The following is a 17,142-nucleotide window of genomic DNA, read 5'->3' as shown; positions in this document are numbered from 1 at the left end:
ATCATATTAAATTTAATTAAAATTACATAACTGACTTAATTTGCCATTTTCAGATATATTATTAGTGATCTGAAAGATTAAAATAAAATTTTTAAAAATTATAGAAACTAAAAACAATTTTAAATTTAAGAAACAAAACAAATTTATCAGGGGATTAAAAACCTATTTAAACCTAGATTTGAATTTTCATGATTAAGAAAAGGTGGTTGGATTAACAGATTTCAATAAAATTGGTAAGTCAACTTTTGGATAGAGGTAAGTCGATGTTTTAATTAAGTGTTTACCAAAATAAATTAAATTAAACTTTAAAAATATAACATCAAGAAAAATAGATTATGCAATTATATAAAATTGTTTCACACGGTCATTCTATGTCATCGAATCACAACATATGTATGATAAATTAAAGTCACTAATTTAACACTTTTCTCATATTAACTAACTTATGTTTTACTTGAGTAAATTTTCATACAAATTAACAACGCATCAAACAAATATTTGAAAGCAAACAGTAAGTTGAGTAAAGTCAATTCTTTCTTGCTTTCTTTTCTTTCTTTCTTGATAAAGCACACAAATCAAAAACGCTTAGAGAGAAAGAGAGTTTGAAGGAGAAGTTCATGATTTGCTGAGTGGATACAACCAACATTGAGGGGAAAAACGCACAAAATATGAAAAGCAAATATCCAAGTAGATATTTAAATGGAAGATAATGTTACATTACATGGGTTAGTAAGTAGCTAAAGATACATAGAAAATAAAATTCGATCAAGAAGCAAAAAAGAAGAATAAAGTAGTAGCAAACTGAGAAAGACCTAATGGAGGAGACAGAAAATCACTTCCAGAGTTTGATGTACTTGTCGTGACTGGCAGAAGCAACCAAACCATTTACAGTTGAAACAGTCAAGGCAGTAATAAGACCATCATGAGCAGACAGAGTCATTGTCTTGTTCTCGTTCATGTTCCACAGCTCCAATGACTACACAACATTCAACCACATAATCATAAATCATAACAAATAGGATCAACTTTCGTTAAAATAAATTTGATGCACAAAAATAAAACTTGCCTGGTAACAGCCAATGACCAGCAATGAAGGGTACGTCGGGTGGAAAACACATGCATGAAACTTACTGCCATTGCAGCTAAGTTCGTGTACACATTCCCCTTCACTCCCAGATCCAAGAGTCCAAACCCTCACAGAGTCCTCACTCACTGATGCCAGCAACTCCCCAGAAGGGTCCCAACACACACAATCTACCGTTTTTGTGTGTCCCTACAACCACAGCACAACATTTCAATAATGAAAATTGGCAATAATCTTGGAGTAGAAAACAAAGTTGTTGTAATCACCAAGACAAAGTATATACACTTTGCTACTATTTATTTGATACATTTCTGCCAGAGGGATTTGTTTCTTATAGCAATTATAACTGATGCTTCTTACCTTGAATTCACTCCAGCAAAGACAGATAAATTAGCAATTTGTTTAGAGGCTTGAAGCCATCACTTACAACGGTATAAATTTTTTACCATGAGAATATATATTGGCTAGACTCGTCAGTTTCACATGCAAGAAACCCATGCTAATGAGCCAAAAACTTAATGGCCATAATCTTAGTTTTGAAGAGCAAAACTACCATTGTCAGGATGAAAAAATTGTAAATAATATATGGTAATAATAGACAATTATGCCAGATCATACAGTTAACAGATAGCTTTGATATCATAAAAATAATAAATTATAATCACATGGTAGCTATCACCTTCCCATCTGTTAAAAAGTCTCAAGAATTTATGTATTATGCCCAAATATATATAGTGAATAAAATCGTGATGCAACTTTTAGCCCATGTAATATAGGAGGATGAAATATGTGGGCTAAGTAGGAATGTCACCTCAATTAATGTATAATTAATGTAATAAGCCTCTACATGAACTTGCATCTATTGTGTATTCAGACATAGGGTTTTTCCCCCAAGTATGTCTGTTTTTCCCTCTTTAACAGTTTTGTCTTTTGGCTATCTTGAAATAGGTTATTGACTTGTTGATAACACAAGAATTGCTCCAAGTTATTCTCCTGACTAAACAACATTCAAATTATTTTGGAAGTTTAACTCCGAATCTCATGATATCCAGAGAAAATATAGAGTGCATAACACCAACTCTGACTCAATCAAAATTGCAAACCTCTCTTTGAAAGAATTTATTTTATGCCTCCAAGAAGAAACTTCAAAATAAAGTATGCAAACCAACCTTTAATGAATATCGGCACGCTTGCGTCTCCACATCAAATATAGACACAATGTTCTCTGCAGCTGCAGCAAGGTACCTCCCTAGACGAGGTTGAAATCTCATATGGGTGGTGCCACCCTAATCAGCAAGAACATTTTAAGTTAGCAGGCTGAAATGAATGCATAATCACTTTAATGCACAAGATACAAAACTGAAATTTAATTTATCAAAAAATGGGGCAGCTTGGTGCAACAGCATTTATTTTGCAGCACCCAGTGAAGGGTTGGACTCACTATGTGGATCTTGATATAAAAAATGAATATGAACGATGATAACAATTATTAACATTCTACCTTTGAGACTCTAGCACAACTACCATTGTTTATGCTCCAATACCGTATCTCACCATCACCATCACAAGAGCAGATAAGGTCATCTTTATTTGGATGAAAATCTAGTGACATAACACTTGCAGAATGTCCCGTGAAGGTGCGAAGTGAATAACCAGGCTGCATTGTAATTATATATTCAATTAAATCAAAATGCTAACCACAAATGCACACAACTCATCAACTTCTAGACAAAGGTAAACAAACCATATGAGACTGCGATCATTAACATCCCAGCAAACAAATAGTTCTAATGTGCATGTCAAAATACAGCAAAAGGAAAACTTTTTCCGAGCCTTGTTCCATACAAGATTAGTTAATATTGCAGGTAGCGGCAAAAATATTAGGCATAGATCACATGATCTTTTAAAAATAGAACATTAGCATTCATGGTGGCATTCAACATCCATATTAAACACAATACAATCTCTATAAACATCTATTTGCTAGAAACACTAAATATTACCAGCAATATGATTTCCTTTAGTTTCTTAAGCACTATTGCACCACAGTAATCATCTTCATCATGAAGGATCAAATATAAACATTCTGTATAACAGTCTTTCAATAATTAGCTATTTCATTGCAACTTACCATATGAGCCATAGCAATACAGAATAGTAAAACACATCAAGGAAAATCTACAACAGAAACAGAACTGCGAGACAAAAATATACTTGAAGCAGAATACATTTCAAACTGAAAACTCTTTATGGAAAAAGTTGTGCACTTCTTGTTTATAATCTATAATTTATAATTTCATACAAAGCAAGCACATTTATAAGTTTTATCATCTATCTCACAAGATGTCCATCTATACATCTCTAATTTTGTTGTGTGCCACACTTTTAAGTCATGGCAAATATTAATACTATGATGTGCATGGTCAAGTTACTTCAAACCCACTAAAATATATAAACATTTTCTCTGAAGTTTTATATTATTAAAGTAAAACAGGAAATAAATCAACTAACATTGTCAACATCCCAAACCCTGACAGTTTTGTCAAATGAGGATGTTGCAAGACGAGGCATGCTTGGACTGAAACGGACATCAGTAATCAAAGATGAATGTTCTTCAAGAGTAGCTTTTTGTTTTAGAGAATCCGTATACCATAAAACAACCTGCAATACAAAACAATCAGGATATTATTCCCACGTATAAGCAGAATAAAAGGAAAAACAATGTTCCTTATTTGGTTTTCAATTTAAGTTCACTGCTTATTCTCAGGAAGTTAGTTGAACAAAGAAAGTACTAAATAAAATATTAATATCAAGACTAATGCCACGACTAACCTTTTTGTCATGACCACCACTTGCAAGTAATTTCCCATCAGAAGAGAAATGGCAACAGGCAACTTTACTTGAGCTTGCTCGTACAGAATTTACATCAGAAAATGTGAAGCCTGACAATAAAACAAAGAAATAACCACACGAAATTTACATGGCCTTAGTTTCTTAATTCTAAGCCATTGCCTCTTTATGGTTATGCACGCCAAGGAATTAAAGAGCAAGTAGCAGCCATGCAGACCCACATACAAGATAACAAAGAAACCCCTTCTTAAGTATATAACCAACAATGTTTATTTATCAAAAATAAAATAGCACATGTTCATCATAACTATTGTAAAGAATATTAGGGGCACGAAGAAAGAGACATCAAAGCCACTAATTCATCTTTGATTGCTGTTTAACATTTGCACCTCATGGTATTTCACCATAAGAACAACAGATTATCTATTAATCTATTCAAAGAGAAGACTACAAACTTTCACATTGGAGTGAGGGAAATTCAGACATACACTTGGAGAAACTCTTTTGCAAGGATGATGCCAGAATATTTTATGATCAATGTAAAATGGTGTTTACTGCACCTTTGCTTACATCCATACAACGGCCAACAGTATCTCTAGGGTCTGTATCGTCATGGGATAAAAAAGAATCAACATTTTCATCTAGAGATCCATCCTCCACAAAGCGATCCACATCCTGCAATTCAAGATCCTTATCATCCCACTGCCAAAATGGAATGGCAATGAGTCTACATGCAAGGAACTAAACAATTCCTTCCATCAATTCAACCACACAGAAGAGCTACTCACCAACTGGTTAGAAGACGAAGTAAGGGTTCCAGTGCCATCAGTGCCAAACATCATTAGAGGCTTTGAAGAACTACCACTATGAGGCAGAGAAGGCATTGATATCACATCTCCAGGCGTATGAGTTGAGGGTGTTGATGGTGCAGAACTTGGTGATGGACCTGTCGTATTTGCTGTTCCTGAACTATTGGCAGGACCTGAGGAGGATCCAGGTTGCTTTCTCTTTCTCCCCATCTGGTTTTTTGAAACCTTAAAGTGCATTCAGAAAACAATGTTAGGAACCTATTTCATACTCTTCATAAGGCATAAAAATCATGTCTTCAAATTCAGACAGAAATTTAAAATCATGTGATTTAATTTAACAGAAGTAAATGTCAAAATCTTGTGGCAAGACATTGCCGTTTGTTCTGTATATATATGATTAGCAGTTTCAAAGAAACAAACCAGTAGTTGAAGTTGTGATTTCCACATTGCTAATGCAGAAAATAAATAAATAAATCACTACTTCTATTTTACTTTTCATTAATGGATCATCATATCTCTGTTCAAAAGAATTCAAAGAAAGAAAGAAGTAAAATCTTTTGAGATTATGGAGAACATATTTCGCAATACTTGAATTCAAAACCAGTGCAGGAATGAACAAGGAAATAAGTTCACCATGCCTTAATCCAAACTGTTCCCAACATATAAATTCTCAATTTCACAAATTCACAATCATTAGCTTAAAAATAAATATATAAAAACTGTTACAATCTCCAAAAATTGTAAAAACATAAAAACAGAAAAATCTATAACACCAACCACAAAAAGGAAGACATGCAAATAGACATAACAAAGGAAAAGAGGATGAGATTTCAATCCTTATACAATTCAGGATAAACAACATACTGCTCAAACATGTCTGTGGTATACTAACAACTATAAAAGGACTGACCTGATCATTTCCTCTAAATGAATTTGACATGCTACCATCCACAGTGACACTGCCACCACCTCCCCCTACTTTATCTTGCGGATGCATGCTATGATTAGAATTCTGAGATTGCTGATTTGAAAGGGCATGCTGTTGAAGTTGCTGTTGCTGTGCGGTACTTGACTGTTGTTGATGTTGCTGCTGTAACTGAGCCAGTTTCAACTACACATACAAAAACTTTCAGATGATACAAATCATGAAACTTTTGTTAAATACTAAAAATTTATATAAAAAACAGTTTAACGAATTATATAAGAACCATCCTGCAGATGGAAAGAAAGAAGAGAACTAACACCTTCATTAGCGTATCTGTATCTCCACGAGAAAAAGGGGGACCACCACCTTGAAGAGGGGATCCAATATTTGATACCACATCACCAACCGGATTTGAAAGACCGTCTTTATTTAGACCAATACTCCTATTATTCAATAGCATTCTTAGTCTTCTACTTTCTTCACTGGCAGATGGTGATGCCAAATTTTGTTGTGCCAGCATAAGCTGTTGCTGATGCTGTGGTGTCAACATTTGGAGTTGATGAAAAGGCTGAGGAGATTGCATGAAAGGTTTTTGTTGCTGGAGTAGACCAGAGCGCAGTTGCTCCAAACCCTAATAAAGAATAGAAAAAGCTTAATAGTGAAACTAAAACTAATAACTAATTGCTATGTTTCATTAATTCAAGATGTTTATAAATGACATAAAACTCATTATAGAAGGACTGGAGAAACTTCAGAGAACAGAAGCCACCATTTGTAGATGATGGAGGTTCTGTAGGGTTAAGTTAACACATTCAAGCAAATTCTGCCACTTGAGTAAGGTTCAAGGAGTAAGGATTGCATAATATTAATGGGGAGGGGCCATAGGCTTATAAGTTGTGTACACACTGGGAGGGGGGAGGGATATCTCACTCTCTGCAAAGACTACAGCACACCACAATCTTGAGGGAAGTTATTGAATATGATGTCACCATTAGGATGACATGATATATATCCACCAGGAGAAGTAACATTGATTAAAACAACAATCAAATAAAAGATTACTCACTGTGAGTGGCCACCCTTTCAAAGTCAAATTGTTGCTACCTTGATTTGATCCTGACACAAGAAATTCTCTTGATTACTCCATTTATGTGAAAGAATAGTAATAAGACATTATAAAGAAATTAACATTAAATCCTGAAAATACATCCATCCACAAATAAATTGCAAAGGAAAAAAGAAATCACATTCCATCAACTTGCAGCAAAACAATTTGAAAATAACACAAATCAGTTACAGCAAGAAAAAAAAAATCATGCAGAAATACCAGGCATTGCCATCAATGATCCTTCAGGACCTGCAGCTCTGGGATTTAAAACAGGACTAATCTCACCCTTTATATCCTGATTCCAAGTGGCAAGTCAGGGAAAAACAGATGATAAGAAATATAAAAGGAATTAACGAGGTCCTCTAAAAACAAAGGTGTACCAGAGTAGACCCCGGTAATTGCTGAGTACGAGCTTGAACTTGTGGAGACATCCCACCAGCAGAACCGTGCAAAACTTGCCTGAAATCAAGAAATTTGGTGCTAGCAAAATCAACACCCATAAATATAGCAAATGTTGGATACAAAGAAAATTGAATACCACATAACATCAAAGGCAGGAATAGAGTGTAGAGAAAAAACTAGAAGATATAAAGATCATTTTTTTTGTTTTGCCTTAATAAAATAAGCTTTAATCATAGAATTCCAGATCAAATATATACTATCTATGCTACAGCAGACTAATCATGTACAAACTACCTTCTGTCTCCAGAAAGACTTGAATATTAAAATAAAAGTGAAATACTGATACCCTGAAGGCTGGCCAGGAGCTGCAGCTGACTTTAATATTGATGCATGATTTGAATCCAAGAGTTGACCCATGTTCTCACCAAATCTTTGCTGCATAATATACCAAAAGAAAGTCACGTACATATGCATCATAAAAACAGCATTTATATTATAATCAGATTAGATAACCAGAGCATCCCCCAACCTTCATTGCAGCATCATCCAAAGAGTCCCTTTGAAGGGGAAGTTTTAACCTTTCCTCATACATCTTTGTAGCTAGTGCATTTGCAGTTCCAGGGTTTCCAACTAACCCATTTGCACTACCATTTAATAGATGAGCCCTATCCCTACTTTGCTGTTGTTGTTGTGGCTGTTGTTGCTGTGGTTGTGGCTGTTGTTGTTGCTGCTGCTGCTGTTGTTGCTGCTGTTGTTGTTGTTGCTGCTGCTGTGCCCTCTGCATCAGGAGCTGCATCTGCATGTGTTGCTGCTGCTGTTGTTGTTGATGCTGTGACTGCTGGGGTTGTGGCTGTTGCTGCTGCTGCTGCTGTTGTTGCTGTTGCTCCCTTGCCTTTATTAATTGTGTCTGCAGATAGGGTTTCATAAACCATAAACTTAGAGCAGGATCTGTTTTTTTTTTCTCTTGATTTAGAAATTCTTATGTAGAAATTAGAATTATAGATTCCATCACCCCATCACTTCAAGAAGAGCAGTCTGGATAATAGATGAGTAGCTATAGAAACCTAAAGTAGTTGCCCAAACTGAAATAGTTGGGTTCTTATCACTTAGCTAAAACAATAGTCTATAATTTCTGCAGTTTAATAAAGCAGTCAAAATTGGACAAATTCACAAAATGTTGAAACAAGTCTCGATGTGAAAAGTAGATGTAAGATCTCAACACAAATAAAAGAAATATAATCAATCAGGCCAAACAAGTAAATTTATCACAGGTTGAGACACCTCATAGACCTAGAGGCTCATTAATTACACAAATAATAACAGGTTCAAACTTCAAACAACACTGGTATTAAACATTCTGTTAGTCATATCAACCTAGAACTAAATAATAAACATCTTTCAACAAAATTATTCAACAAAAACTGACTCTAAAGAAAGAATCTTAAGTACAGTTTAAAATATATACAGAAAAAATATAAATAAATAAATAAAGGAACAGCAAACCAAATCAGTCATTTATTAAGAGGTGCAGTGCAGTTAGGTTAACAAAGAGACTGAAAAGTTGAACCCAATGGAATGCATAAGCTTCCTTATGGAATACTGGTGTAATTTTTTTCATAATACTACTCAAATGTAGCATGGTAGAAGGTTGCATAATGTAAAATTAACGAATCTTCTTTTCCAACCACCAACCTCAATATACGATGCAGCAACCTCAGAGTGTTTCTCATTAGTCCTTGCAATAAATATATCCCAGAAAACCGACCACCACTCGAACAGAAAACCTCCAGGGGCATCAATTGCTGCAACCCCACATCGCCATTCCACAGACATGCACACGCAAGCAACCAAATCAATAAACAAAACAATATAAAAATACAAAAGTTAACTCCAACTTCATTCTTTGACAAAAGAGTAGAGTTTTGAGACATCTCACCAACAGGGTCCGAGGATACTTTTCCCTCAGCTTGAAAAGCCTGAGCAGAAGCCTTTAAATCCCTCTTCACAAGATAATCATGGATATAAACATCTAACCTGAAACCTCAAAGCACAACAAGAGTTATGTCACCCAAGTGAACAGTGATAGGCTAAGATTTCACAATTTCAACTTCACATTCTCCACATCACAAAATCAAGTGAACCACCACACAAGAATCCAAGTCCGGCAGCCAAAATCAGCGACTCCCAATAAACCCCACCACAAAAACTTGCGGAAAACCACAAACCCTAAAATACCCAGAAAGAAAAATTGGAACTTTAAAAGACACTAAACACAACACACGGACCCGGTTCACGAGAAAAACCCGGAGCCGGAATCATTAATTGAGCACGGAGCAGAAAAGCCATATCGAAAAAAAGACAAAGAAAGAGAAACGAAAAACGAAAGTTACATCTTATCAGCTTCCCAGTTAGTTTGAGACATGGTTGCGGAAGCGAAAGGTGAGAGAATAGAAGATTATGTTGCTGAGGGGTGCGTGAGGAATGAGTCAGGTGGTGTGAAACGCAGTGGGAAGTAGCGACAGAGTTGAATTTTGTTGGTAGAGAAGCATATGAATGGAAAAAAGAGTTGAGAAAGAGAAGGAGGCAAAAGAGTAGAGACGAAGAAGAAAATCCAAACATGAACACAATGCCTCTATCTTTTATTTATTAATATATTTTATTTTTGTTATTATATTCTATTTATTACTCACAATAAGAACAAAAATTATCTTTTTAATTAATTATGGACTCCAATACTTCATTTACCCCGTGTTTCACATGTTATTTAATGTAAGGTAATAAATTTAAAATCAAAATACATATATAATTGATTATTTTATGTTAAATAATATGGCACGAATTAGTATGCATAATAACTATTACTCGAATCATTTGTTTTATTTTTTATTTTTTTTACAATAATTTTTTTTACTACTATGTCTTAAGAAAAGGTAAGTACTACTGATTACTGAATTTGTTAATTAATTGATTATTTATTAATAAATCCGTTATGTTCAAATTAATTTTATTTAAATTGTTTTTGTTTGTTACGAGGATCAGGTGGTTTTGTCCATAATTACAGCTGTATTTGTAAAACCGATCAACCTTAGAAACATAAAAGATTATTCTCTCAGCTAGGTTTAATTTCTTAGAAAGTGAGAAATAACAGTTGAAACAGAAAAATAAATATATACTAATAAGGTAATATCTACTATAAAATTTGAGTTTTTTCTTCCTGCCACAACTTTTAATTCTCAACACTCGAATTGAAATCTATATTAAACAATCGACTCTAATTTTATTCCTGTCAAATATCAATAATTTGTTGTTTATGTTATATTATTGATCTATTGTCTTAGATTTGTATATATTTTATATACATTCTGTAATCAATTTGTTGTGTTGAATTTAAATATACTTATATAGTTTGTCTATTAATTAAAATAATAATAATTCAATTAGTTGTGCTTTATCATTGAATTCAATTTCTACGAATTACTTATGATTTTAGATATGTCTCGTAATTCATTTAATCAATATCTACTGAATTAGTGTATAAGTAGCTAAATTTATGATTTTCAATGAATTTAATTGATAATAAAGAAAATGTTAGAAAAATGTTAAAATATTTTTTTCCAATTTCAAAAACAATACAGAGGCCATCAATTTTTAGGAAACTTAAATTTTAAATGTTAGTTAAAAAATCACTAAAATAATTAAGATATTTATTAAATTATCTAGTGTAACTTATCTAAAATTTAAAAATAAAAAATAATGTCAATTACAAAAAAATCACTAGAAAAATTATAAAATTCACAAAAATATTTCTTTCAAAATAATAAAACCGCTCAGATGAAAAAATGAAAGATAAATATTTTTTAATGGACATGGATTATAAAACGACCACTAGAACTTCAAAAAAATAAAATAATCACTATAAAATTTATAAATTTTATAATTTTTTAAATAAAATATTTTATTCTAAGAAAATTAAGCAACTAAACTCAATTCGAAAGCCTAAACTTTTAAATCCTATACCTAAAATCATAAATTCTAAATCTTAAATTTTAACCTAAAATTATAAAATATTTTTTAACTTTATTAAATTATCTTTAAAATTTTATAATTAAAGTTTTTAGATATGTCAAATATATAAAAAATAATAATCAAAATAATTATGATATTTGTAAACTTTTTTCACATTTTGTTATAAGAAAATAAAATAACTAAATTAAAAATTATTTAAAAGATTATATGTACTTTATATTTAAAGTTTAAAAAATAACAAATTTAAATAATTAGTGAAATGGATATTGAGTTCAAAAAGAAAAGTATTTAAATATTTTTTATCTTCAATTTTTGTTTTCATTTTATTTTGTGTATCTTATCTAACAAAATTTTAAAAAAAAAAATTCAATTATAATTAAAAAAAATGACTAGAATAATTAACATTAAATTTTAGTTTTTTAACATTTTTAATCAAATTTGCATCAACTAAATGATAATATAAATAAAAATAAAATATTATCATTATCGACTCATAATAAATGATTGATATATTATAAATTATCTCTAGAAACACCTCAACGTTATGAAGACAATTTATATTAAATATAAGTTGGAGTTTAAATTTTAATTTTATAACTATAAAATCAATTATCAACTATTTTTAAAAATTTATGCATCATTTTTTTTTGTTATTATGATTGATATTATGTTAGTCAAATAGATTATCATGAGTAAAAATTGAAATTATTAAAATATTTTTTGTAACATTTATTTTTTAGTTTTTTTTTATTAAATTTTAATGTCAACTAGATAATATCATATGAAAACAAAGTATTGTTATTATTAATTTTTTAAAAGATAAATTATAAATTAACTTTAAGTAACGTATACTCAAAAGTCTGATGACAACCTATATTATAAGTTGATATTAAATTTTAATTATGTAACTAAAAAATTAATTATCAATTTTCTTTAAAAAAAATTATGCATAATAATTTATATTTTATATTTTGTTATTATTGTTTGTATCATGTCAAAATAAATATTTTTATACAAGTTTTATAATATTATACATATCAATTATTCAAATAAATTCCTAATCTCTTATGTAATTTTGCATAAATAATTTATCTTATTTATAGCAAATATATATATATATATATATATATATATATATATATAATTTTTTGTTGAAAGTTGAATTATTATATATAACAGTTTCATTTGTTTTTATATATATTTTTGTAATTTAATTTTAAAATAATTGATTAAAGAATACAAAATTATTGGTATTAACATGATATCAATTAATTTGCAAATTGACTTACACAACTTATTTATCTAATAGCATGTAGTATAATAATTACATGTTTTATAATATTGTTTTTTTAATTATATGATTTTGATCGAAAATAAAACAATGAATTAAATGAATTTCATGTATGTCTAATGATATTTTTTTTACATATTTTTATCTTATTATTTTGTTATAATTTAATATAAAGTTATTTAAAAAATATACATTAGCACAAGTTACTAGCTTGGAAAGTAAAACCAAGACCATCACTAATTTATAGTGTCCCAAAGGAAAAACATGCTTCACTTTGGGGCTGAGACTTCAACAAAGTCAACTTTGCTGCCACACCTTTGCTGATATTATACAAAGTAAATGAACTGTTACACCTCAGCCCTAGTTACATATTTCACGCTTAAAGGTATTATTATTTTATTCTTCAACAGTGATGGGTTTGGGTTGTCAATTTGAAAATATATATATATATATATATATAATGATTATTAGTGTCAGTCGGGCTCGATATAAATTTTTGGCCCAACGGTAACACATTGGATGAGAAAGCCCAAATTAGTGAACACATTCAATCATGGCCCAACACTTAATACTGTGTAAGTGTAATTTTAAGCATGGAGTTGATTTTATAGTGAATGTTATATGATCAAGTGTCCGTTGTGAGTAAAGCTTTATGGTCTGTTTGGGTGAAGAATTTTACAAATTCAACAGATTTTAAATTTTTTGTATTTGAATTACTTTGATTTCAATTTCTATCATTTTTTAAAATATATTGTTTAGATAAATCAATTCAAATTTATCAAATTTTAAATTGTTGGGTTGGATATGATAATTTGCTTCTATAATGGTAAAATTGATTTTAAAAATATATTTATATGTTGATATTTTTAAACTAAATTTTATAAAAATAAATATTAGCTAATTTTTAAATATTTAATATTTAAAAAATTAATATTAGATAATATTTGATCATTTTAAAAATATTTTTGAATATTTAATAATTAAAAATATGAAAAGATAAGAGATAAGATAAAATATATAAGTAAAATAAGAAGAAAAATGAAAATTTTCAAATTATTACTTTTTTGAGAGAATTTGAAATTGTACTATTTAAAGAAATTTCACAAATGCTTGAATTTCAAATTCCTTATAAATTCTCCATCCCAACAAGGTATTTCACCTCAAAAAATTTGAAAATTTTCAAATAAATGAATTACTCCATTTAAATTCTCTATCCAAATACACTATTAAGTCATTGTTGATTCAAACTTTACATTTTACAAAAATAATATGAAAATAGTTGAACTATTTGTGAATTATTGAATTTGAGTTGTAAAATATTCTTTTAAGTTTGTTTGTAAAAAAAAATAAGATTGAGCTTTGATTATTTAAAGTATTATTTTAGTATGTGCAATACATATTATACATAATTAAAAATATAATAAATTATATATGTTTAAATATATAAAATATATTAAAAATTTGTATAAAAGATATTTTTAAACATATAAATTATATTATGGATTTATGATAAAAAAATTATATTGTAGTAAAAAATTCTTTGTATTTATTGATAATTTAATTTAAATTTAATATTAAAATTGTAAATAATTATAATAAATAAAAAGTCAAAATATAAGAAGTTATCATAGAAGAAAAATTTTCTAAAAGATACTTTCGTACAAAATAGTTGTTCATATTATATATATATATGTAAGAGTTATAAGTCAAACCAAAATTTCTTATTAACAACTTGTGAATAGCTCATCTATTAAATTTCATATGAGGATTTTATAATAGTTTTTTATTTTTTATTTGAATAGTTATTGTGTAAATATGTTGAATAACATTGTTGAAAATGTTAAAATCGATTGTAATCTTTATAAGTAGTGATAGTAGTCAAATAAAAGTTATGAATTATTTATTTAGTGGATTATGAAAATATAATAATTTACTGTATATGTTTTTGAAAGGCAAATAAATCATATATATATATATATATATATATATATATATGAGGAGGGTTCAAACGATATCAGTGTAACTTTTACTAAGTGTTACACCGTTCAATAACTTTATATTAAATGTGAATTTTGAAAATTCAACTGTTAGATTGAAAGTTTATATCTCTTAGATCATATATATCAAATTTTGTTAAAAATTGAACAACAACTTAAAGGTAATCAAAGTGTTCATATTTTAGTATATTTTAAAATGTATATATTACGTCAATTTTGTTTTATGAGAATGAAGTATCAAATTATCTTAGATTAATATAAAATTTGATATATATGATTTAAGAGATATGAATTTTCAATCTAACGATTGAATTTTCAAAATTCACATTTAATATAAAGTTATTGAACGGTTTAACACTTCGTAAAAGTTACACTATTATCATTTAAACCTTCCTCTCTATATATATAAGGTAAAGGGGTGCCTTAACCTTTTTACAATGGATAAAAAATATGGTAACAGAATATTCATGATAATTCCATTACTAGCCGACTAGACAAGAATTAAAACTAAGCCAACATACCACAATCTTCCTTTTTGAGAGATGCTCCTCACTTCATAACAATTGCAACAATGAGATACAACAATGAAGCAAAGCAAGACATTGTCAGCCTAACATATTCTAGCCTCCAACTAAACATGTATATGTAAATACTAATTCTTGACATACTAGTAATTAAAGACTAGATCTTTTACCGATCATTTCTTATTATGCAACTATGAGACTCAACAAGTTGATACCAATTTATCGACTTTAAATTTTACATATATGATATATGTCAAACACATATTTCTGTACATAAATAATCATAGAGTATTATAATATTTAATAAATATTGAGTTGATAACTTTTTTAAAAAAATAATAAGTTAAGGAAAATTTTAATTTGTTTTTAGTGAAAAAAAGGAAAATTTTCATAAAACAAATAAAAATTACTACTATAAATGAGCTTATTAGTGATTGCTACTGTAAATGAGTTTTAGGAAGTTGAACCAAATGGTTCCTTATGGGCTTCAAGAAACCACAGACTAACATGGACTTGAGAGTTGACACCACTATGATTGCCACCCGACTTAATCGATACCTCAATCAAACGACATTTGATAAACTTTTTCTTTGATTTGTTTTGGATTTTGAATTTTTGTTAGGTTGAACCCCATCGTAACTAACCATGCTCACCCATACAGCTCTCTTTACTTAATTATATCTTTAATTTACTATAATTTAATAATAAATCATTAATTAATTCATTTTTCATGAGAGTCAACGTATTTATTTTTAGATTATGAACACTATAAGTCCCAGGAAGGAATGGTAAAACTAGAGTCGAAACAAACAAGCACACTCTTAAATCTCAACACAGTATGATATAACAGTGGTTCCAACTTCCAAGAGACAATGGTATAATAAGTTGTGTTTTTATATTATATACGAACTGAAGCCAAGAGAAGAGTCTTTGCGTAAATGTGAGTTGCATTGCATGATGAAGCTAGAAGCATTGGTACTTCCAAATATATATTTATATAATATATATCCTGCAAGTACTTTGGCAGAGACAGAGATGTGTGAGTGAAGCAAAGGGAGGTGACCACTGAGAGGTCTCTCTCTTACCTTCACATTGTCGTTTATGTCTGCTGATCTGCTAAACCCCAATAATCTAGCTGCTCCAAAAGCAACATACCACTGAGATATACCATATATCAACTCAACGGACCCCACTAACTATACCATATGATCTCATGTGTATCATCATCACCTCATCACTGCATGCCCAAAACAAAATGTGCAACAGTTGTGCCTCTGCCAACACCACCATAAGCAAAAATACAAAACAGTATAAACTGACAGAATATTGAAGAGTATATGTACACGTGGGCCCCTGCGTTACTACTACTTGCATGCACAAGAGAATTTACATTGCTTCTGCATGGCGATAGCAGCATAGCCACGAATATTGGCATGCGTTCCGATTCAGACCTGATATACTATCAGTACCTATGCATGCCATGTCATGCCAACCTATACTTTTCCTAACATACATGCCCCTACATATAAAATTAAATACAAATGGAAAAGCTCTACTGTGCCTTCTGTCTACACTCTTACTCTCTGTACCTTGACAGAAATAGGAACAAAGCACAATCCTTATCATACATGATGTAATCACCCACCTAGGTATTTATATTTGGAACATTATAAACATTTTTTTCATCTATTTATTTTTTTATTATATTAAATCACTAATTGTATTTAAAAGACTGTTAATGGGGTCGGATCCTGCAAACCAAGTATGAAAACAAAAATTGGTCTAGACTTAACTTTTATAGAATAAACTTATTTTAAGGATATCCAATAATTTATTATTTATATTAAATTTTAACAATTTAATTATTAAATTATAAATTTTTAATGTATAAATCAAGTCAAAAATAATTTTAAAAAAATGTAAATTATTTTATACTTTATTTTATTATTTCAAATTAAGGATAATTATAAAATTATTCTATATGTTAATTTGAATCTATAAAATAAAGTATCATATGATTTTTAATTTTTTAAAAAAAATTGTAGACTTGATTTATATATTAAAATTTTTTAATTTAATAAGTAAATTATTAAAATTTGATGTTGAATATAATTACTAATTGTAGT

The 17,142-nt window shown here is 29.6% G+C and overlaps 1 protein-coding gene across 3 annotated transcripts; it reads right to left on the bottom strand.

Moving 5' to 3' along the window:
* Window positions 1-669: 669 nt before the first annotated feature.
* On the bottom strand, window positions 670-9,808 carry LOC109788608 (transcriptional corepressor LEUNIG). 3 transcript variants are annotated; one of them, XM_083077566.1, is made up of 18 exons: window positions 9,569-9,808; window positions 9,115-9,212; window positions 8,871-8,980; window positions 7,708-8,085; window positions 7,525-7,613; window positions 7,157-7,235; window positions 6,996-7,071; window positions 6,735-6,784; window positions 5,988-6,299; window positions 5,654-5,854; window positions 4,723-4,953; window positions 4,495-4,636; window positions 3,917-4,026; window positions 3,596-3,745; window positions 2,586-2,741; window positions 2,254-2,370; window positions 1,067-1,273; window positions 670-976 (listed from the first exon to the last, which is right to left on the bottom strand). In XM_083077566.1, the coding sequence occupies exons 1-18, from the start codon at window positions 9,598-9,600 to the stop codon at window positions 833-835; spliced, it is 2,682 nt and encodes an 893-aa protein (XP_082933692.1). In that variant the 5' UTR covers window positions 9,601-9,808; the 3' UTR covers window positions 670-832. The 3 variants fall into 3 exon arrangements, with proteins under 3 accessions (XP_082933692.1, XP_082933691.1, XP_020202967.2); XM_083077565.1 differs by having other exon boundaries at window positions 4,723-4,968; window positions 9,569-9,807; XM_020347378.3 differs by having other exon boundaries at window positions 4,495-4,609; window positions 4,723-4,968; window positions 9,569-9,807.
* Window positions 9,809-17,142: the final 7,334 nt, after the last annotated feature.

Source organism: Cajanus cajan, chromosome 6 (assembly GCF_000230855.2).
Source record: "Cajanus cajan strain Asha chromosome 6, NIPB_CcT2T_4, whole genome shotgun sequence".
In the NCBI taxonomy this organism is placed as follows: Eukaryota; Viridiplantae; Streptophyta; class Magnoliopsida; order Fabales; family Fabaceae; genus Cajanus; species Cajanus cajan.
This window is presented reverse-complemented; position numbering and strand designations above follow the sequence as displayed.